Source organism: Nerophis ophidion, linkage group LG13 (assembly GCF_033978795.1).
Source record: "Nerophis ophidion isolate RoL-2023_Sa linkage group LG13, RoL_Noph_v1.0, whole genome shotgun sequence".
Taxonomy (NCBI): Eukaryota; Metazoa; Chordata; class Actinopteri; order Syngnathiformes; family Syngnathidae; genus Nerophis; species Nerophis ophidion.
The window spans coordinates 19,812,222-19,835,517 of record NC_084623.1 but is presented as its reverse complement, the minus strand read 5'-3'; the positions used below and the strand labels follow the sequence as shown (position 1 = coordinate 19,835,517).

The following is a 23,296-nucleotide window of genomic DNA, read 5'->3' as shown; positions in this document are numbered from 1 at the left end:
TGGTTTACTACTGTTTAAATAACATATTGTTGAGAATTAGTAGGACATTAGGTACATTTTCACCCCACATTTTTTATTAATGTTATTTACAAACGCATGAGCTTTGGTTATGACCGAAAGAACACGATCAAGGGTACAAGCAGCCGAAATGGGTATCCTCTGCCGGGTGGCGGGCTCTCCCTTAGAGATAGGGTGAGACGCTCTGCCATCCGGGGGGAACTCAAAGTAAAAGCCGCTGTTCCTCCACATCGAGAGGAGCCAGTTGAGGTGGTTCGGGCATCTGGTCAGGATGCCACCCAAATGCCTCCCTGGGGAGGTGTTTAGGGCACGTCCGATCGGTAGGAGGCCACGGGGAAGACCCAGGACACGTTGGGGAGACTGTGTCTCCCAGCTGGCCTAGGAACGCCTCGGGATCCCCCGGGAAGAGCTGGACGAAGTGGCTGGGGAGAGGAAAGTCTGGGCTTCCCTGCTTAGGCTTAGGGCGGCATGGCGTAGTGGGTAGAGCGGCCGTACCAGAAACCTGAGGGTTGCAGGTTCGCTTCCCACCTATTGACATCCAAATTGCTGCCGTTGTGTCCTTGGGCAAGACACTTCACCCTTTGCCCCCGGTGCCGCTCACACTGGTGAATGAATGATGAATGAATGATTGGTGGTGGTCGGAGGGGCCGTAAGCGCAAACTGGCAGCCACGCTTCCGTCAGTCTACCCCAGCGCAGCTGTGGCTACAAATGTAGCTTACCACCACCAAGTGTGAATGAATGATGGGTTCCCACTTCTCTGTAAGCGTGTTGAGTATCTAATAATAGAAAAAGCGCGATACAAAACTAATCCATCCATCCATTTTCTACCGCTTATTCCTTTTTGGGGTCGCGGGGGGCGCTGGCGCCTATCTCAGCTACAATCGGGCGGAAGGCGTGGTACACCCTGGACAACTTGCCACCTCATCGCAGAGCCAACACAGATAGACAGACAACATTCACACTCACATTCACACACTAGGGCCAATTTAGTCCATCATTATTATTATTATAGGCTGCTGCCCCCGCGACCCAACCTCAGATAAGCGCAAGAAGATAGATGGATGGATGGATGGACAAACACATAATTTATATCATGATTGAGTTACCGCAGTACCTATTAAGGTTCTTATTCATCCAGGTTTTTGTCATCTCAGGACGTTCTGTTGTTCACAACTGGACTGCTTGGTTTGTCTTGGAAGACGATTCGTCGCTCATCAGAGTCGGCTTCATCAGTTCGTGGTCATTGACTTAGATTAGTCAGATCAAGCCCTACTGGATCATCAGATCATCAGTTTGTGGTTCGTTGCGAAATGTCTTTCAAGACAAACCAGGCAGTCCAGTTGCAAACGATTGAACGCCCTGATATGAGTTAGAGCAGTCTTTCTTAAACAAAGGGTGGCGCCCAAAAAAATGTGTTTCTCGGCTTTGTCTGTATGGGCCGCAGCGGTACTCAATTGTAAAACACTTTCCCACCACTTGTGGCAGTAATGACAATATCAAACCACAGCCACGCATGCTACCAATGATATGTGCGGCTGTGTCAGGAAGCATGCAATTGCAGTCGTTTTGACGTTAGGTTTCCTGATGAAATCCACCAAAATAATAAATCTAGATATATTTATAAACATACTCCGGCTCATAAACTTAGAATAAAATGCTTTTATTTTGTCTAAGTATAATTTTGCGGCCACTTATCATGCACTCTGCTGCTACATTCCTGTCGTGTTTTGTGACCAGCAGGCTCTCTAACATGCACCTGACGGCGAAAGAAACGTAAACAAATAAAAAAATACACAGAATAACCAAAAAGATGATTTTGCCAAAATCTTCATTAGCTTTGGACCAACAATCACAGAAAATGATGACCTTTGTGTGAAATATGTGAACGGTGGCTACATTTAATGTATGTGTAATCACTGTACTATGTCTGGCTTTTAGATTTAGACAAACTTTATTGATCGACTGTCATCTATTATTACACCCAAAATTTAATAAAATGTACAACAGTGCGTTTTTACACGTTGAAAAACTAACAAGGAAGCGCTCCGGACACAAAGCATCAGCCAAAGTTGGTAGCAGTCCTGGCGCCCTGTAGTCACATGAGTGCCTTCTGACCAATCATTGAGATCGTCTGGCACGGTTTGCCATACTCTCTTTATACGCGACTCTGTATCAAATAAACAGAACAATTCTGGAGCTAGATTCGTAGAGAATTTTCTTAAGCGCAAAAAATATAATTAAATGGTGAAGCTGTATTTTCTTTCTATTTTAAATTTTTTTATAGTTTATTTAAGAGACATACATATTGTTATTTTTTATTATTAATTTAGATAGAATATATTTATTTTAGCAATGTATATTTGTGTGTACATTTATGTGTCATCAGTGTAAATAAGTCCCTTCTTTTGAAGTATATTTAATTAGTATTTATTTTTTTAATCAGCTAAATAAAAATATTAGTGATTAACACATGCTTATTATTTGACAACGTTTATTCTATATATATTAGATACAATCATTGAATACAATTAAAATCAAGAGTAAGATTACTAATTCAATGTTAATATTTGAGTTGGCACCGGGGCCCTGTGTAGTGGAAAAGTTGGGCCTCGGAGTCAAAATGGTTAAGAACCCGTGGGTTAGAGTAACATCCACACCACAACAAACGAAAACACATGTTATAAATACATAACATATCTTTCGAATAACTTTGAATATATTTAGCTTTTTTTCTTGTTAAAAATAAATACATTAATTACAAATAAATAATAATATCAAATGTTTTTCCCTATCCACAGAAGAAATAACCTCCCCAACAGATCTGCAGTTTTACGAGGTGTCAGATAAGAAAATAGTCCTGACTTGGTCCGGGCCAGCTGGCGACGTGTCGGGGTACCGGGTCACTGTGGTCCCAGTGGATGAGTCTGGTTCTCCTCAGAGAGAGATGACACTGCCCATCAGCCAAAACTCATACGTTGAAGTCACCCACCTCCAGCCTGGAACGCTGTACCGCTTCAACGTTTACACCATTCACAATGGAGAGGAAAGTTTGCCGCTCATTGGGGAGCACACCACAAGTGAGTAAGACATATTTAGTACCAAGATTGCACTCGCTTAAATTTGGAATGTCAGTCTTTGTTTATTTCACCAAATGCAAGGGTGTTCAGACTTTTTCTACCAAGTGCTGTATACCGTAATATATTACCACTTTGATATTTTGTATATATATATATATATATATATATATATATATATATATATATATATATATGTGTGTTCCTTCTGTAAAACAGATAAAACTAATTATCTACTGTCTATTAAGACGTTGGGCCAGATCTACTAAAGATTTGCGTGTATTAAAGCCTGTGCAAAAAGCTCATTTACTAAACTTGTGCGCAAAGGATTGTGTCCTTTAAGTGAGCCAAATCATCAGCCTAATCCATCTTTATGAATGTGCAGATTATATTCAGGTTATCAATGCGCCCACAATACTGGGAGGAAGAAAGGCAAAGATAAGCTCTCACAATACTAGGAGGAAGAAAGGCAAAGATAAGCTCTCACAATGTGACGTTCAAGTACTAAAACTGTTCTGCTATGTGCATACATTTAGCAAGCTTGAAATGTGCGCGCAAACTGGAAGTTGCCCAGGAATGGCCGTGAGAAAAGAGGTGATCGTGCTGCAAAGACACACAATGGAAAGAGAATCCTTTACCCTACATGTGTGTCAACATATTTTGATTGTCATAAATAAAAAAAATAGACTTATTGTATAGTCAGCAATATCATTTTATATCTGTGAGATGATTTGAGGGGCTGCTTAAACATATTCAATTGATGCTTTTTGGTGTTTTGAATACATAGGAAAACAATACAGGTAGGCGCAGCATGAGGACAATGTGCTGTAAATGAGCGTTTCCTTGGGCAGGGCCGACAGTACACGCAAAATTGTCATTTAAATAAGACTGTCTGCACCACTTTTGCACTTGTTATAAATTCTTCACGTAGTCTTTATAGATCACGCTCAACACACCCACTAAAAATTGTATAGTTTGCACAAGCTATTTAGCTTGAGTAATTTAGATCTTAGTAGGTCAGACCTAAAGTGTTTAGTTTAGTGTCATCATTTCAGTTGTCATTGCGATTGATGTTGGCTTTGTGCATTTTTGCTCTATTTTTCCCATCTTTGCAGGGTTTTTTCTTTTGTTAAATTTTATTCATATAGTACAATGTGCCTTGGGCCAAAAAATTAAAAGAAAAGGAGGCTGCTATTGGCCCCTAAGCAGTACTTTTAACACCACTGACCTGTATTCAGAGGTGTATTCAGAAACTTTTGTCTCACTCAGATTTGAGCTCACGTGTTGATTAACAATTCTCATATCCTGAATAGTTTTATTAAGATTCTTATTTGTTTTTGTATATACAAAAGATGTAATGGACATCTTTTCTTTCAGAGCCTGATGCTCCAACAGACATCCATTTCAACAATGTGACGGAGGACAGCGCTGTGATTCTGTGGTTTGCCCCGCAAGCCAAAGTCACTGGCTACCGGCTCTTCCTCACCTTCGAGGGCTCAAACCCAAAGCAGCTGCGCCTGCCAGCCCGGCTCTCCCAGTACACCCTTCTAAACCTGAAGCCGGACACAATGTACACTGCGACACTGCACTCGGAGCAGGACAACACGCTGAGTGAAGGAGAGACAGCAGTGTTTACCACCAGTAAGTACCATGGTCACATTTAGCGAGGGAAAGTTATCAATAACAAAAAAAATATGAATTCTTTATTGTCCTTTTTAGGCCCGCCAATGGGTAACGCGCCCCAATTCAGCACTGATGTAACTGACTCCTCTATTATAATCTCTTGGACTCCAGTGCCACGCATCGGATACAAGGTACAATTAGAGACTTAGGGCCTGTTTTACTAAGATCCAAATACCAGCGGGTGCAAACAATAACATTGTGTGTAATACTAGTGCAGGGGTCACCAACCTTTTTGAAACCAAGAGCTACTTCTTGGGTACTGATTAATGCAAAGAGCTACCAGTTTGATACACACTTAAATAAATTACCAGAAAAAGCCAATTTGTTTAATTTACCTTTCATAAATAAATCTATATATATATAAAAAAATGGGTATTTCTGTCTGTCATTCCGTCGTACATTTTTTTTTCCTTTTATGGAAGGTTTTTTGTAGAGAATAAATGATGAAAAAAACAATTGAACTGTTTGAAAGAGGAGACAACACGAAAAAAAAGAAAATTAAATTTTGAAACAGTTAATCTTCATTTTCGATTCTTTAAAATTCAAAATTCCACCCCAAAAAATAAAGAGAAAAACTAGCTAATTCGAATCCCTTTGAAAAAATTAAAAAAATAATTTATGAAACATCATTAGTCATTTTTCCTGATTAAGATTAATTTTAAAATTTTGATTACATGTTTTAAATAGGTTAAAATGCAATCTGCACTTTGTTAGGATACATAACAAATTGGACCAAGCTATATTTCTAACAAAGACAAATACTTATTTTTTCTAAATTTTCCAGAACAAAAATTTTAAAAGAAATTCAAAAGACTTTGAAATAAGATTTAAATTAGATTCTACAGATTATCTAGATGTGCCTGAATAATTTTTTTGAATTTTAATCATAATAACTTTGAAGAAATATTTCACAAATATTCTTCGTCGAAAAAACAGAAGCTACAATGAAGACTTAAATTAAAATGTATTTATTATTCTTTACAATAAAAAAAAATACTTGAACATTAATTTAAATTGTTAGTAAAGAAGGGGAAGGAATTTAAAAGGTAAAAAGTTATATGTGTTTAAAAATCCTAAAATCATTTTTAAGGTTGTATTTTTTCTCTAAAATTGTCTTTCTGAAAGTTATAAGAAGCAAAGTAAAAAAATAAATTTATTTATTTAAACAAGTGAAGACCAAGTCTTTAAAATATTTTCTTGGATTTTCAAATTCTATTGGAGTTTTGTCCCTCTTAGAATCAAAAATGTCGGGCAAAGTGAGACCAGCTTGCTAGTAAATAAATAAAATTAAAAAAATAGAGGCAGGTCACAGGTAAGTGCTGCTATTTTAGCTATTTTTAGAACAGGCCAGCGGGCGACTCATTTGGTCCTTACGGGCTACCTGGTGCCCGCGGGCACCGCGTTGGTGACCCCTGTACTAGTGGGTGTGTTGCGTGTGACCCACCAACACTGCCCTCTACAATTGAAAAGTGGTGCAGACCGCCTTATTTAAATGAGGATTTTGCATGTACTATTGGGGGGTTTTCACTATGGGGTCATTTACTATAAATTTCATGTTCCCATGCTTCTCCTACCTATGGTGTTTTATGTTTTCAAACATGCAGGAGAAAAGCTGTACTTATGCACTGAGGACGCAAAATATGCATACTTCAGGAAGTGTTTTTATATGATCAAATCAAATCAACTTTAATTATAAAGCACATTTAAAATTTACCACTGGGGTAGCCAAAGTGCTGTACAATGGGCAAGTTAAAAGATAATTCGAGAACCGAGCAAACAACACAACACAAACAGGACATGATAAAAAATAAACAAATAAAACATAAAAACTAGGGCTGGGCAACAATTAAAAATTTTAATCGAAGTTAATCGTACTATTTCTCTGATTAATCGCGATTAACTGCATTGTATACGCAAAGCCCAATAATGAATTCAAAAGTTGTGTGTAGTGCACCTTTATTGGAATATTCTCCCACATGAACAAAAGCGCCAAAACATTTGTTGTGCAAACACAATTTAAATCAGTCCTTGTTAAACAGTAGCAGTTAAATAGCATATTTTATGAAAATCAACTCAACATTTAAGCTTATTACTACCACTGCCAGGGTATTTAAGTTATCCTGTTTGTTGTGGAAAATAAATATAATCTACATACAAATCTCTGAGCCACAATCATAACATCTGAACAGGCAATTTCTGAGGTAACAGCAGAAACATTTTTTTATCAGGTATTTTATGTTTAAAAAAACTATATTTTAGGTAGTGGGCTGTTTTAGGGAATTTTTGATCAAATTATTCGTAGTAGCAATATTAATAATGTTGTGTTTATTCTGCGTAGTGCACTTAAAGTAATTATGACCATATCTAGGAATTGATATGATGGGAATTTTCCGATTGTTTGCTTGGTGCTTTGATAAACTGAACGCATATACATGGTACTATATTGTGATGTTATGAGCCAGGGGAAAAAATAACTACCCTACCCAGCATGCAACAGGAGTGACGAGCATGCGCGGTAGCCCGGTATAGGTTGTGTCGCCATGACGGCATCTTGTATGTTGTGATATGCACGCTCTGAAAGTAAACGTTAAGAACTCAGCCAACACTCCTCGTCTGCATGATTCATAAATAGACAGACAACACACATACTCCGCTGCTTCACAGGCCGCTGGATGTAGCCGGCAAAGTATTCCCATGCTAGCTAGCCGGTCTAGCAAGCACGCGTCATTCAGTCCAAAACAGCCCGATCCATCCACATTCAGAATTTTCTGGCGGTCGTAAGTGATCCCGGAGTGACCACGCTGTAAGCCAGCCATGAAATTTGCAGAATTGTCCGGTATTTTTGCCAAATGTTCCTCTTTACCAAGAGCCCCTCGACGCCGGGCGACGCCATCTTGTTAAGAAAAGGCGTTAACAAAATAAAAGCATGTAAACAATGTACGCAAATGTGCGATAAAATAATTGTCTGCGTTAATAAATTGATGAGTTAACTCATAATTAACGCATTAATTTGACCACCCCTAATAAAAACAGGTTCACAGCAGATGTATAATGGGGCACCATTGCAGGATAGATATCACTCAGTGTTAAAAGCTAAGGAATAAATGTATGTTTTTAAGACAGATTTAAAAACAGGAAGAGAGGAGGCTTATCTAACACTCAGGGGCAGGTCGTTCCAGAGCTTGGGAACAGCAGCGGGGAAAGCTCTGTCACCTCTAAGCTTCAGCCTTGTGTCAGGGACCGTCAGTAGCAGCTGATTGGCTGATTTTAGGGATTGAGTGGGGCAGTAAGGCTGAAGGAAGTCGGAGAGATATGTTGGCGAGAGGTTGTTTAGACATTTAAAAGCAAATAGAAGGAGTTTAAAATTGAATGATTGATATATTGATTGAAACTTTTATTCGTAGATTGTACAGTCCAGTACATATTCCGTACAATTGACCACTAAATGGTAACACCCAAATAAGTTTTTCAACTTGTTTAAGTCGGGGTCCACGTCATATAGGAGATATAGGGGCGGTATAGCTCGGTTGGTAGAGTGGCCATGCCAGCAACTTTAGGGTTCCAGGTTCGATCCCCGCGTCTGCCATCCTAGTCACTGCCGTTGTGTCCTTGGGCAAGACACTTTACCCACCTGCTCCCAGTGCCACCCACACTGGTTTAAATGTAACTTAGATATTGGGTTTCACTATGTAAAGCGCTTTGAGACACTAGAGAAAAGCGCTATATAAATACAATCTACTTCACTTCACATATGTTAATATTTATTTTAAATGAAAAAATTAACGCCTTTAAAAGCAGATACCAAAAAATGCATCAATTGAATTAGTTTTAATCAACCCCATAAATCACAAAGCATGCATTATACAATTATAAAAGGATGTTGCTGAATAGACGATACGTTTAATGTTTTTTATTTATGTTAGTCCAAATTTGTTGAAACACACACGTAGGACGGAGGATTCTCGCCTGTCCATCGTCTGTCATTTAGTGCAAGCAATGATCCTGCAGCAGTGTGTGTAACTGTGTCAGTGTGCACAATTCTTTTCAGACGTGCTAAATAAAGACGCTAATTTAGGTGCCGCAATCACTTTCTAGTTCAGTAAATCAGGCTGCGTGTGCTAAATAATTATATTTGCAATTTCTACTCCATGTATTTTGGGCGTTTTAATGATCAACATATATTCCGCATATACTGCAAAAAGGATTGCATGCCTTGCTCTGCTCACTTAACAGACACAATTCGCTTTGCACACGTTTAGTAGATCAGCTTTGTGTGTGCTATTACGTTTTTCATGCGTTTTAGTACATGCAAACATTTAGTAAATTAGTCCCTTATTGTACCAAAATCTGGGCCTTCATTACACTCCTTAAGGGCCCTGTATCACACTCTTAACCCAATGACCCTGCCCCATACACACACACACACACACACACATGCACACACACACACATACTTGGTATGTCTACTTGTCAAAAAATAATGATTTTATTGATTTGGTTGAAACCATCTTTTCATGCAAAAACCTCAATTTGGTTTTTCACTTTTCAAAGATGGGATTAACATATCTTAAACATATCTAGATAAACCCCCAAATGTTTTGTTAAAAAAATAAATTGGAGGTTTTTTTGTACATAAAAGTGTTCACAAATTCCGAGTAAAGTGGCCAGGATGTGTATTTAAATAATCATGTAACCTGCCATTATTCACTGTAATATGGTTATAAATATGTCAAGTTTTTTTAAATAGTAGTTGATACTCATAGGAATATAATCAGTAGATCATACGAATCATAATAATACATAATTATTTGTTTCATGATATTATTGTTAGTGTATCTCCTGGGGCTTAAATATCCCCGGCTTTAAAAACTGATGACTTCTCTGTTAGTAACTTTAATCGGGGCTCTTTAAAGGCACCACAGCCACAGGCAATGAGATGCAAAAGTGAAAGTTGTACATAACGTTATGCTATGCTGCCAAAGATATATCTATTATATTTTTACTGTTCTTCTCTCACCTTATCCTTCTTCCAAAATATTAATGCGGCGTATGAATGTTTAAGGTGAGCTTTGATTACGTCTATGTTGAGAGAAATTTCAAAGTTAGGTTTGCTGCTATCCAGGTGGAACGAGCCATTTATAACTTTGTGAGAACTTACATATTTAGGAGTCGGGGATCCTCAAACTTTGCAAAAGCCCAAAGGCCATCATGTAATTGAGGCACAGGCAAAAGATCCCCATTTTTGGCACCCCTGTTTAGGATGTGATCTACTAAAGGTTTGCATGCAATAAAACATATGCAAACTTGTTAGCACACACAAACCTGATCTACTAAGCTTTTACACTGAAAATTGTGTCTCTTAATTGAGCAAAACAGCGAGTGTAATCCATTTAGCATGTCTATCTTTGTCTACTGTATATGCAGAATATATGTGGAAACTCAGAACGCCCACATTACTTAAAGGAGAAGATGCAAATATAATCATTTAGTGGCCACATAATTATGTATCAACTTTTTTATATAGTATAATATATGTGTATATATATATATCTCTCTATATATATATATAGAGAGAGATATATATATATATATAAAATGATAATTATGTATATATATATATAATATATATGTTTAGCACAATAAGAATATATGTGCTAACTGGCACAGTTAAGCACAAACGGCTGCGCCACGGTCATTGTGAGAAGGTGATCACTGCAATTATAGGTGATGAATGGAGAATCCTACTCAACAATGCCATTTTATAATTTTGTAACTGCTGGAACACTTAAGGCGCTGATTAAAATACTACAGATAAGTGCATATGTTGACAGAGCCAAACAAAAAATACTCATTTTTAAGTAGGGCGGTTTGGACCACTTTTGCGTGCTCAGTTTTAGTAAATCACCCGCAACTTCCCTTGTAATAGTACAGGCAATGTTATAGTTTTTATTTAGGCTCTTAGTAGATCAGGCCTTAAGACGTGTGTTTAAAGGAGCAAAGAGGACCAGAACACGAGTTAATTCATCACAAATATTTAACAATCTACAGATGACATGCAAATTTGCCTCCTGTAAGATGTGAGCAGTACAATGGATGTATTTGAAGAATTTGATTTGACCTCAACGTGTTGACTTTTATTTGTCCAATATTTTTTCTGGTGGTATGATAGTACACACCGCTGTCTTGCCCCACCCAGCACTTTGAGATGTTCAGTGCTATGCCCAAGCCCGGATAAATGGGAGGGAGTCAGTCAAGGCATTTACATAAAAACAAAGCCAAACAAATCATGTGGCTGATTCTCTTTTGTAGCCCAAAGACAAGCACCGTTGTCAATGATTTCTATTTCAAAGCATTTTTTTTCTCTTTTGATTAAGTTTGGGACCACAAAGGGAATTTCCTGCTATCGCAGACAGTTAAAATGTCTCTTGGTAACATGCAAATCTCTGGGGATGATCTGATTGGTTCAAATATGTCACATTAGTGATGAGAATGCTGTGCACTATGCCCTTCGTCTTGGGAAAACACTGACCTGTGACCTTTGGCTCCTGTATACTAATGCATGTCTTTGGCTCTTCTGTGTCTCACTGACCATGTGTTCATTTATCTCAGTTGACAGTACGCCCCAGTCAGGGCGGAGAAGCCCCTCGAGACGTGACCTCTGACTCAGGAAGTATTTACGTTTCTGGTCTAACTCCAGGAGTGGAGTATACCTACAGTGTGCAACCGGTTATTAACGGCCAAGAGCAAGGAACCCCAATCACGCGGCGTGTCATCACATGTAAGTTAAAACCAGTAGAAAATGTTTTCTCTGTTTGTGCATTTCTTTTCGTATCATTAATCTTTGATATTCCCTTATTTTTGCCAGCTCTGTCTCCTCCCACGGATCTTAACTTGGACTCTGATTTAGGGACTGGAGAAATTACTGTGCAATGGAATGGAGCCAGTACACCAGGTACACACCAACTTGCATACCCACTTGTCCGTGACGTACAAATTATTAAGTTACACTGATAAACGTCAATAATTTGTGTTCAACTATCTGTACCCTAAGACATCACTGGCTATAGAGTTGCATGCACCCCCACCAAAGGCCAGCAAGGAAACCGTGTGGAGGAGTTTGTGCAGGCTGGGCAGAACTCTTGCACCCTTGAGAACCTCAGTCCAGGGGTGGAATACAACATCAGTGTTTTTACAGTTAAAGAAGACATGGAGAGTGCTCCAATATCAACAATCGTCACTCCAAGTGGGTATTACTCTTTTTTTTTTAATGGGTTAGTAATATCTTGTTGTGTTAATATGAATGGGTGTTGCAACCATTTTAGTTGCAAATTCAAATGTTTGCAACACTTAAAGTAACACACCAAGCTCTCTAAATATATTAACTTTCAACTATCAAACTGAACAAAACTAAACTAACTGCAGTGACTGTAATGTCAATACAGTATCACAACCGTTTTGTTACACTACAGTAAAAATTAGGACATTCCGTGCTCTAATTTTTTCACAACTGCAATACTTCAGTTTCCTGAATTACTGCATTTTATTGTACTGTACAGCAGTGGCGTCCAAACTTTTTCCACAGACGGCCGCATATAGAAAAAATTAAGTACGCATGTAGCCACTTTATTTGATATCGTTCACCTTTTTTAACTTAATTACAGTATATGCTTAATCTATTCAAAATAGGTAAAAATGTATTTAGGTGAGACGAAGCAAATAAAGTGTTCCATCAATTATCGCATGAGTTAGTTATTTTAAGATTTCATATGAACAAAAGAAGAAGGCGGCTGGTAATATCAAACACTGTATTAAATACATGAAAATACCTTTTTAAAATATAAACAATATGCAAAGCTTTTAGCAAGGGAACACTCTAGTGCTGGGGTGTCAAACTCAAATACAGAGTGGGCCAAAATTTAAAACTGAACAAAGCCGCGGGCCAAGGTTGAACAAATTAACCTTTTAATAGGGACCCAAACAAGTTTTGCAATGAATATTGAACAAGCAAAGCTTAAATAGGGCAGCACGGTGACACAGGGGTTAGTGCATCTGCCTCAAAATACGAAGGTCCTGAGTAATCCTGGGTTCAATCCCGGGCTCGGGATCTTTCTGTGTGGAGTTTGCTTGTTCTCCCTGTGACTGCGTGGGTTCCCTCCGGGTACTCGGGCTTCCTCTCATAGAACAGGCAGAGCTTATATAACGTAATAGTGCAAAATCAACTTTCAAAAAACAAACGAAAAAACATCAGTGGTATATTAAATAAAATGTAATTAAACAAATTAATGCTTCTTTTCTGTTTGCAGCCTTCTGAGATAAATATCAACATTAACTTTTTCCGCTAATAAATTTGAAAATAAAATTAAAATTAGGTGGGCGGGGTTTGGTGGTAGCGGGGGGTGTATATTGTAGCATTCCGGAAGAGTTAGTGCTGCAAGAGATTCTGGGTATTTGTTCTGTTGTGTTACGGTGCCGGTGTTCTCCCAAAATGTGTTTTGTCATTCTTGTTTGGTGTGGGTTCACGGTGTGGCGCATATTTGTAACAATGTTAAAGTTGTTTATACGGCCACCCTCAGTGTGACCTTTATGACTGTTGACCAAGTATGTGTGTGTGTGAAAGCCGCATATATTTTGTGACTTGGCCAGCATGCTGTTTATATGGAGGAAAAGAGGACGTGACGGCATGTTGTAGAGGACAGTGCCTTTAAAGCACGCTCCCAATATTGTTGTCCGGGTGGAAATCGGGAGAATGGTTGCCCAGGGAGATTTTCGGGAAGGTCACTAAACTTCGGGAGTCTCCCGGGAAAATCGGGAGGGTTGGCAAGTATGAGTATTAGCGGTGAATGTGGTGTTACCGGCCGGCCAACTCTAATGTTAATTTGATTTTGATTCAACGGCCAAATGAAATTAAACGGTGGGCCAAATTTGGCCCGCGGGCCAGAGTTGACACCCATGCTCTAGTGTGTAATTGTTCTGATTTGAGGCTACGTTTGTGCTTAAAATATGCCAATGGCCATCAGAAAATGAGCCGTCTGAACTTTGGACATGTCTTTTGTACAGTATATAAATATTTCCCAATGCAAAAGCTTCACTAAATAAACGTTAAATAATGTAATTAATATACCTTCCATTGGTGTGATACGCACATATCTCACTACAATGGAAGTAGACTGTTTTGGGCTCTCACCTTGACCATTGCTTCTTTTTGTTTTTCTGCCTCTTTGGCTATTTACCCCTCCACTTTCTGTCCCTCATCAACCACTTCCTTTTTACTCAACTCTATTTTCGTTTGTTTGGTGTTCTTGCTGTGGTGTGTTGTTATCTCCCCCCTTTTCCCCGACCATCCCATCACAGAGGTCCCACAGTTGACTGACCTCAGCTTCGATGATGTTAGTGACACCACCATCAGTCTACGCTGGTCACCGCTCAACACCACAGCCATCACTGGTTACAGGATCACAGTAATGGCAGCTGGGGAAAGCGTACCCATATTTGAAGACACGGTGATGCCAACAACAGGACATTATACAGTGTATGGTCTGGAACCGGGTATCGACTACGACATCAGTGTGATCACCGTGACAGAAAATGGAGAGAGTGAACCCACTACATTCACGCAACAGACTTGTAAGCAAAAGCACATCATTAAAAAAGAAACATGCCTTTTCAAATATAGTAAAGTTTAGTTTTGGTTGTCACAGATTTTAGCAATCTTGTAGTAGCAAAATTAGATAGTCAAATTAGATATAACTCTTATTAAAATTCAGTTGTACACAACCATATAATCCAACTAGGACTGTATTCGACTAAAAATGTTCATAGTCGATTCTGATTCTTTAGATTTTGCTCGTAGGAGGGCCGTGTTTAAATTCCAGTGAGTTCCACTGGTGCCTACAGAGGAAGCGCAGTTGTATGGAGAGATTTGTGTCCGATAAGCCCGGTACTCCATGTAGAAATATCCTCCCAACAGTATTAGTATTAGCATTGTCAGTATTAGCCTTACCCCTGGGCCTTAACGTCAGCTGGGCAAATACAAAAAATCAATCAATGTCAAGAGGTCACTACCATCCACGACCAGCAGGTCAAAACAGTCAAATACTTTGGAGCAGTGGTTCTTAACCTTGTTGGAGGTACCGAACCCCACCAGTTTCATATGAGCATTCACCGAACCCTTCTTTAGTGAAAATTTTTGTTTTTGTTTTTGTTTCAAATTCAAGACAAAGTTATGTTTTTGGTAACACTTTAGCATGGGAAACATATTCAAAGTAAAAAAGACTTGATTTAGAATTATTTTGACACTAGGAGAACATATTCTAAGTAATAAAGACTTAATTTAGAGTTATTTGGTCAGGGTTAGAGGGTTAGGGTTATATTAAGGCCATGTCGAATAAGGCATTAATAAGAACTTAATAACTAGTTAAGAGCCAATATGTTACTAATTTGCATGTTAATAAGCAACTAATTAATGGTGAATATGTTCCCCATACTAAAGTGTTACCATGTTTTTTTACTGGTGCACAAAATGAACCGTGCATGAACATCACCTTGTTCAAACAACTAAACCCACACAGTGCATAAACTGACAACCAATTACACACCTGCAAATCAGTCTAACTTCTGCTGTTGCCGTATCTGTAATACGCCGATAGGGAGAAGTTTGTATTTACACAATGAGTCGGGTGTTTTTTGACGCCCGCCGAACCCCTCAGGCCAACTCACCGAACCCCTAGGGTTCGATCGAACCCAGGTTAAGAACCAATGCTTTGGAGTGTGAAGATAAAAACGTCCACAAACATGCACGTCTTCAATTCCAGTGTGGTGCCAGGGCTCCCGTATGGATCTGAAACTTGGACTCCTATCACAGAGGCTAGTCGCCGCCTTGATGCATTTCAAAGGAACTGCCTCCGGAACATCCTTCATATCCGGCGGTTCCACAATGTCACATATGACGCAGTTTTCTAAAACGCTCGTTGTTGGACTGCTATTTCGTACTGCAATTCCTTGGCAATTCTGCGAGCATAAATGACGGAGTTCCAGCCAAACAGATTCTCATAGCGTGCGCGGTCCCACCGCCCAGAGGCTGGCGCCGTCCATGTGGCCATCCCTGGCTGACCAGGATGTCCCAGATTGATTGATTGATTGAAACTTGTATTAGTAGATTGCACAGTTCAGTACATATTCCGTACAATTGACCACTAAACGGTAACACCCGAATAAGTTTTTCAACTTGTTTAAGTCGGGGTCCACGTTAATCAATTCATGGTAAATAGATGACATCAACCAGGCCCCTGTCGGACCTTATCCCCTTCGCCCAGGACTGCCCTTACATCAGACGTCTGGCCGCCACGGTCAAACAAGGCTTTAGCTTCAGTATTAGTAAAATACTCTTGTGTGCTGACAAATACATTAAAGGCCTACTGAAATAAGATTTTCTTATTTACAGTAAACGGGGATAGCCGGTCCATTCTATGTGTCATACTTGATCATTTCGCGTTATTGCCATATTTTTGTTGAAAGGATTTAGTAGAGAACATCAATTATAAAGTTCGCAACTTTTGGTCGCTAATAAAAAACGCCTTGCCTTTACCGGAAGTAGCAGACGATGACGTCACCGGTGTGAGGGCTCCTCACATCGTCACATTGTTTATAATGTGAGCCTCCAGCAGCAAGAGCTATTCGGAACGAGAAAGCGACAATTTCCCCATTAATTTGAGTGATGATGAAAGATTCGTGGATGAGGAAATTTAGAGCGAAGGACTAAAATAAAAAAAAATAAAGCTAAAAAATAAAGGCGATTGCATTGGGAGCAATTCAGATATTTTTAAACACATTTACTAGGATAATTCTGGGAAATCCCTTATCTTTCTATTGTGTTGCTAGTGTTTTAGTGAGTTAAATAGTACCTGATAGTCGGAGGGGTGTGTCCACGGGTGTGTTGATGCCAGCTGCATGGACGGCGCAAGCTCCACTGATCTCCGCTGATCTCCGGTAAGAGGCGACTTTTTACAACAAATTTCTCACCGAAACCTGCCGGTTGACAAGTGGTCAGGGAACATGTTCGCTTGACCATTCTGATACATAGTAAACCTTCACCTCTGGGAATTTTAAACAAGGAAACACCGTGTGTTTGTGTGGCTAAAGGCTAAAGCTTTCCACCTCCATCTTTCTACTTTGACTTCTCCATTATTAATTGAACAAATTGCAAAAGATTCAGCAACACATATGTCCAAAATACTGTGTAATTGCGCGATGAAAAGCGACGACTTTTAGCCGCAAGTGGTGCTGCGCTAATATGTCCCCTCCAACCAATAACGTCACAAACACGCGTCATCATTCCGCGACGTTTTCAACAGGAAACTCCGCGGGAAATTTAAAATTGCAATTTAGTAAACTAAAAAGGCCGTATTGGCATGTGTTGCAATGTTAATATTTCATCATTGATATATAAACTATCAGACTGCGTAGTCGGTAGTAGTGGGTAGGCCTTTAAGACATGTGGGAAGCCAGAACAGATGGCCAGCTGTTCTAAAGACATGATGTCACACCAGGAAGTAGCAACTGGAAGCAGCAACCAGGAGCAGCGGTCGCGCTCTAGTGACAGCCAAAAGTATAAGCAAATAAGAATCATCTCTGACTCTCTGAAAACCATTTTACTGCACACATGACTCTTTTACTGATAAAGAACACAATCAATCCACCCTCCCAACACACCCGCTGAACACGAGGGCAACAGCTTGTACTCAGCTCCGCCCCCCTCCCACAAAAAGATGAGCGTAGTTAAATGTCTTGACGATTCGACCACAAGGTTGATTGTCGAATCAGACTCCTCCGAATCGAATGGTCAAATCTTTGACTATTTGGATACGGCCGTAAATGCAACCAAACAAAAATATGTTTTTAATTGTTTATTAAGAATACCATTTAGTCGTTCTAATTTAGTTTGTTATCTGGCAATATATGTTTTAATCCACCCTTGGAATGTGAATTGAATCAAGCTATCATGTTTTCCATAGCTGTGCCAGCACCTACAGACCTGGCCTTTGTCCAGGTAGGACCAAGCCACATGGAAGTTAGTTGGCTCTCACCACCTGTCTCCAACATAGCTGACATCAACAGTTTCCTCATTAGGTTTGGATTTGTATAATGCTCTCCAAGCTCAACATCACTTATTTTGGTGAAGTGTGATAATAAGTAAACTTATCAAATGTCTTTGTTGGACATATTTCTTCTTTAGGTACCGTCCCATTGATGATGATGACTATACCGAAACCGTTTTGGATGGCACACTGAACAATGTTGTACTCAGAAGTAAGTAATAATTAAATATCAACATACAACCACACAATGAACTATATTTATCTTAAAATCTCTTACCCTCTGGACAGATTTGCTGCCAAACACTGAGTATCTGGTGAGCGTGGTGTGTGTTTATGAGGGGAGAGAGAGCTCACCCCTCGTTGGTACTCAGAAAACAGGTAAGTCTTACCTGATGAAGCCATTGTTGGTGTTTGTAGACAGGATCCCGTAGCTCAGATGGTAGAGCTGTTCTCCAGAAACTTTCGAATCCAGCTTCAGCTATCTATCTATTCAGCTATTGAGTCACTGTCATTGTGTCCTTGTGCAAGACGCTTCACCCTTCTTGCTCCCAGTGCCATTCAGTGTCACAATGTTTAAATGCAACAATTATTTGGCCAGAGAGGCCATTGCTGCAAGTTGGCAGCTGTGGCTACAAATGTAGCTTACCACCACCTACGTATATGTGACTGTGGAGTGAATGAATAAAGGCTAATGGTTCTCACTGTAAAAAGCTACATGATTATACATATTATTATTTAAATTGGCATTACTCAGTATTATTCAAATTGCAATTTTGTTGGACAATTAAAGATTTTAAATTGATCCTTCTTTGTCTCCTTAGCTCTGGATTCACCAGTTGGTCTTCGTTTCTCTGAGATCTTCACCACCTCCTTCACCATCCATTGGCTGGCTCCCCAGAGCAAAATCACAGGCTATCGTATCCGTTACCAGATGGCCAGCGGCGGAAGAACAAAGGACGAGAGGCTACCACCTTCCAGGAACCACTTCACCCTAACAGGACTCGCTCCAGACACTGATTACTTGGTGAACATCTACGCAGTTAGCGGGGCTCAAGAGAGCTTGCCACTCAGTGGGAATCAGAAAACAAGTATGTTTGCATATTGTTCATGTATCTCACTATGACTTTTGTACTGGTTATTTATCTGGTTTTGCTCCTTCGCTCCAGTCTCTGATGCCCCAACAGACCTAGAGGTGCTAGACTCCACCCCCACCAGCATCACCATTCGCTGGGATGCCCCTCCTGTGACTGTGCGCTACTACAGGATCACTCATGGCGAGACAGGTAGCTCAAGTTTTTGTGCATCTTATGTGTTTCTTACCTAAAGTTCATATAATTTATCTTGCACTCTTAGGGGTGTATGTATTCGTACGTGTATTTGTATTGAACCGTTTCAGTACGGGGTTTTCGGTTCGGTACGAGGGTGTATCGAACGAGTTTGTATTCTAAAGTCTTAGCAAGCTGCTCTGCTTTCTGCCTCTGTCTGAGCAGTGAGCACCCAGCATTGTCCCATTCACACAACCATTTGATTGGTTACATACAAAGCCAATCAGCAGTGCGTATTCAGAGCGATGTAACAGCCAATCAGCTGTGCGTATTCAGAACGCATGTTGTAAATGCTTCATTGTCGAGCAGACGTGTTTAGCAGCAGACATCGTGCACTCCCCAAATGATAAAAAACACTTTCCAGTCACAACTATTACAAACATCACTATGAGCCCGTTGACATTTTAGAAACTTAAACTGCAGTTCAGCTCGCTCACAGTTCTGGCTTGAGGTGAAGTGAAGGCTAATTAGCTTTTAGCGTTACGTTAGCTCATTTTGCTGTGCGTGCGTGTGTGTGTGTGCGTGTGTGTGCATGCGTGTGTTAGGGGCAGCAAAGCCCTGTCTGTCTGTTATTTCACATGAAACAACATGAACTCCATAGATTTCAGGGATGAATAGTCTCTCCTATTGCTATTGTATTAATCATACGTAATGTAGCAGCCTAGTTTTGAATGGCAGGGTGCCTGCTATCACATGTTGATAAAAATATAACATTTACATAATAAAAGTCAACTACAGGCTTCCCAAGCGCTGTAATAAATCAGGCATGATGAGTTGACTTGAAACTGTTTAATATTGCACTTTTTATATGTAGAAGAAAGGTTTTGTCATTTTATTTAATCAAAGAAACAACTTGAAGCAGTTTAATGTGGATTAACGTGGGCAGAATTATTATAGTGTTCCCAATGTTAAAAGGATAAAGCCAATATTTTACAAATTTGGTACATAAATAACCCAAAAAATTATATTTGTTTGTTTTCTTACTGTACCGAAAATGAACCGAACCGTGACCTCTAAACCGAGGTACGTACCAAACCAAAATTTTTGTGTACCGTTACACCCCTACACTCAAACTATACTCTAATTTACATGGTAATTCTACTACGTCATAATAAAGGTCCATCATCTTAATGGAGGGCTGCAGGATTATTTGGGCAATTTTTTTGTCTAATTGTTACATTTTTGTTCCCCTCTTGCACCTCCAAGCTAGGCTCCTCCCTCCTGCTAGAGCGGCCTCCATATGGTGCCACAAATTAACTCATAAATGCGAATTTGCCACTTCATAGTTTTCCCTCGCTCATAAACAAATCATACTGGAAGTGTGGCGAAAGAGACAAATAGATAGACTTTATTATTCCTCCAAAACAGGGACTCTAAAACTGTGGTGTGTGTACCACAAGTGGTACGCGCCATTACAGGATCACTCATGGAGAGACAGGTAGCTCAAATTGTTGTGCATTGTATGTGTTTCTTACCTAAAGATCATATAAATTATCACACTCAAACTATACTCTAATTTACATGGTAATTCTACTATGTCATGATAAATGTCCATTATCTCAATTTAGGGTTGCAGAATTATCCATCCATTTTAGTTGATTTTAAACTGTAAGCCGATTAATTAGATTTTTTGGCTAATTGTTGAATTTATATTTCCCTCTTGCACCTCCAAGCTAGGCTCCTCCTTCCTGCAACAGCGGGCTCCATAGGGTGCCACAAATTAACTTCAGGGTTTGCCCTCGCTCATAAACAAATTATTGTTATGGGTACAGGAGGGAAGGAGAAGACACAGACAGGAGGGACGTTGTTTTAGCTCTATTATTTATTAATATATAGATTTAAAAAAGTAAGGAGTGTGACTAAGCAAAAATGATGTGTATGTGTGCGACTATGTGTGTGTGTTAAGTGTTGTGTGTTACCGGAGTGTTGAGTGAGAGGCGGAAGTCCCGGAGGGGAAAAAGCAGGCTCGAAGTTCCGGGAGACATGCAGGTAGTCGGGGGCGATAGTGATGCGTCAGAGTACGTTTCCAGGCGGGAGGTCGAGATCCAATAGGAAGCCAGGGAAGCAGAGGCAACGCGGGAAGACAAGAAAAACAGCTCGTAACGTGGAAACGAAGGCAGGCTGCAGGGAGGAAGACAAGAAGGACACAAAACAATGAACACGACGGGGGGGGGGGACACAAAGAGCAAAAGAGTGCGCATAGAGCTTTAAGGATTAGGCTTACTGTACTGAACAGGTAGCTACGTTCTGGCCCAGAACGCAGGTCTGCACTGGCTTAATGAGTGATGAGTGCTGATTGATTGCAGCTGCGCACCGGCGCAGCTTCTGCAGGGGTGGTGCGCGCAGGTGCGCTCTTGGAGGTGCAATCAGCAGAGTGCACAGACGAGTGCGCATTGGAATGCACCCGGGCCGAGGGAATTACAGTAGATTGGAAGTGTGGCGAAAGATAGATACATAGATAGACTTTATTAATCCTCTAAAACTGTGGTGCGTGTACAACTAGTGATACGCGAGCTCCATCAAGTGGTACGTCAAAGAATCACTTGATTAAAGTACAGTGTTTTATTGTCTTATATTCAAAAACACTGTTACTGTTCCAATTGTGTGTAATGTTACAGTGATCAAAAATACTAAAAATACTTGTTAAATGAAACCTCTGCCTTGTTTGTAATGAATACTTGGGCCTACTGCGCAACTGTATTTTAATGTTGGTCATTATGGTGGTACTAAGAGAGCCAAGTTTATTCTGAGATGGTACTTGGTGAAAAACGTTTCAGAACCACTGCTCTAAAAATAAAGGAATTTCATTTGCCTTAGTGTAAAAAATAAAATATCCACACACGTATATTTTTGACGTGACAAATGTTAACAGAGGTCACAACACCGGAAGTACATTACCTGAGGGGGCGTGGCTGCAGGATAGTGTTTCTGAAAGGGAAATTCTTTCAGAGTTTTTTGCATGCATGTTTTAGAATGTTACAAAACATTTTCAATTATAGTAATGTCAGTAATGTATCTACTAAAAAAAAATATGTGGTACATTACATGGAATAGAAAGACAGCCAAAAGAAGTTGGTAAAATATAGTATAGAAATACCCCCAATTGCAGGTAAATTAGTCTTGATTTTCAAAATCTTCTTCCGGGGCTTGCGTGGCAGCACTTAATGCCGATTTTCCTTTTTTTAACGCCAGTTTTCGTCTTTTTTCTCTAAGGGTGCTCATGTGACTGGTTATTTTTGTTGCATTGTTTCAGTAATGCAGGAACAACAGCTTTAAACAACACAGGAACTTATTTTCATCTTTGAAGGATAGTCATACTTGTTCCCTGCTTCAACACAGGAACTTATTTTCATCTTTGAAGGATACTCATACTTGTTCCCTGCTTGTATGTCGAATACACTGGAAACACTCCCAATCTCACCAAGTAATACATTTGTAATTTATTGTCAAAATATCTTAACACACGTAATACAAGTCACAATCCCCTGAATAGTTTTTTTTTCAGTGAGACACAAGAACTTATTTTCAAGCAATACATTTTCAGGGGAAAACAATACTAATTTTGAGCATTGCAAGTTGTTATAAGACACAGAACTTCACAATACTAGTAAGTATAGCTAATAATAGGTTTTAATTGCTAATATTAAGATGGCATTTAAGTTTTTAAAGCTTAAATATAATGTGTTATTTCCAAAAATCTTACCAACTTACATTGGCAGTTTTTTTTTTTGCTCATTACAAGCAAATATAACTTTTATACATTTTTTTACTCTTTTTAAGAGGGGCATTTTTTCCTGTGCAGTCTATATTTCCGGTCCTGCTTTGCCGCTAATACTTCAGGGTAATGTAGTTACTCTACAACAGTGGTTCTCAACCTTTTTTCAGTCTTGTACCCCCTGTGAACATTTTTTTAATTCAAGTACCCCCTAAGAGCAAAGCATTTTTGGTTGGAAAAAAAAGAGATAAAGAATTAAAATACGATTGATTAAATTGTATAACAGTGCAAAATATTGCTCATTTGTATAGAATAGAATAGAAAGTACTTTATTGGTCCCTGGGGGATCAATTGTAGTGGTCTTTCTTGAACTGTTTGGAAAAAAA

General features: G+C 39.5%; 1 protein-coding gene across 1 annotated transcript in view; it reads left to right on the top strand.

The window, feature by feature from the left end:
• fn1a (fibronectin 1a) overlaps positions 1 to 23,296 on the top strand; it is a 101,253-nt gene that overhangs the window by 48,870 nt on the left and 29,087 nt on the right. Inside the window, exons 19-30 of the mRNA XM_061918493.1 lie at positions 2,818 to 3,096; positions 4,471 to 4,734; positions 4,813 to 4,907; positions 11,386 to 11,554; positions 11,642 to 11,728; positions 11,828 to 12,019; positions 14,128 to 14,400; positions 17,787 to 17,901; positions 18,008 to 18,081; positions 18,159 to 18,248; positions 18,692 to 18,958; positions 19,037 to 19,153. Coding sequence (XP_061774477.1) covers positions 2,818 to 3,096; positions 4,471 to 4,734; positions 4,813 to 4,907; positions 11,386 to 11,554; positions 11,642 to 11,728; positions 11,828 to 12,019; positions 14,128 to 14,400; positions 17,787 to 17,901; positions 18,008 to 18,081; positions 18,159 to 18,248; positions 18,692 to 18,958; positions 19,037 to 19,153 — 2,022 coding nt within the window. The remainder of the gene's footprint in view (positions 1 to 2,817; positions 3,097 to 4,470; positions 4,735 to 4,812; positions 4,908 to 11,385; positions 11,555 to 11,641; positions 11,729 to 11,827; positions 12,020 to 14,127; positions 14,401 to 17,786; positions 17,902 to 18,007; positions 18,082 to 18,158; positions 18,249 to 18,691; positions 18,959 to 19,036; positions 19,154 to 23,296) is intronic.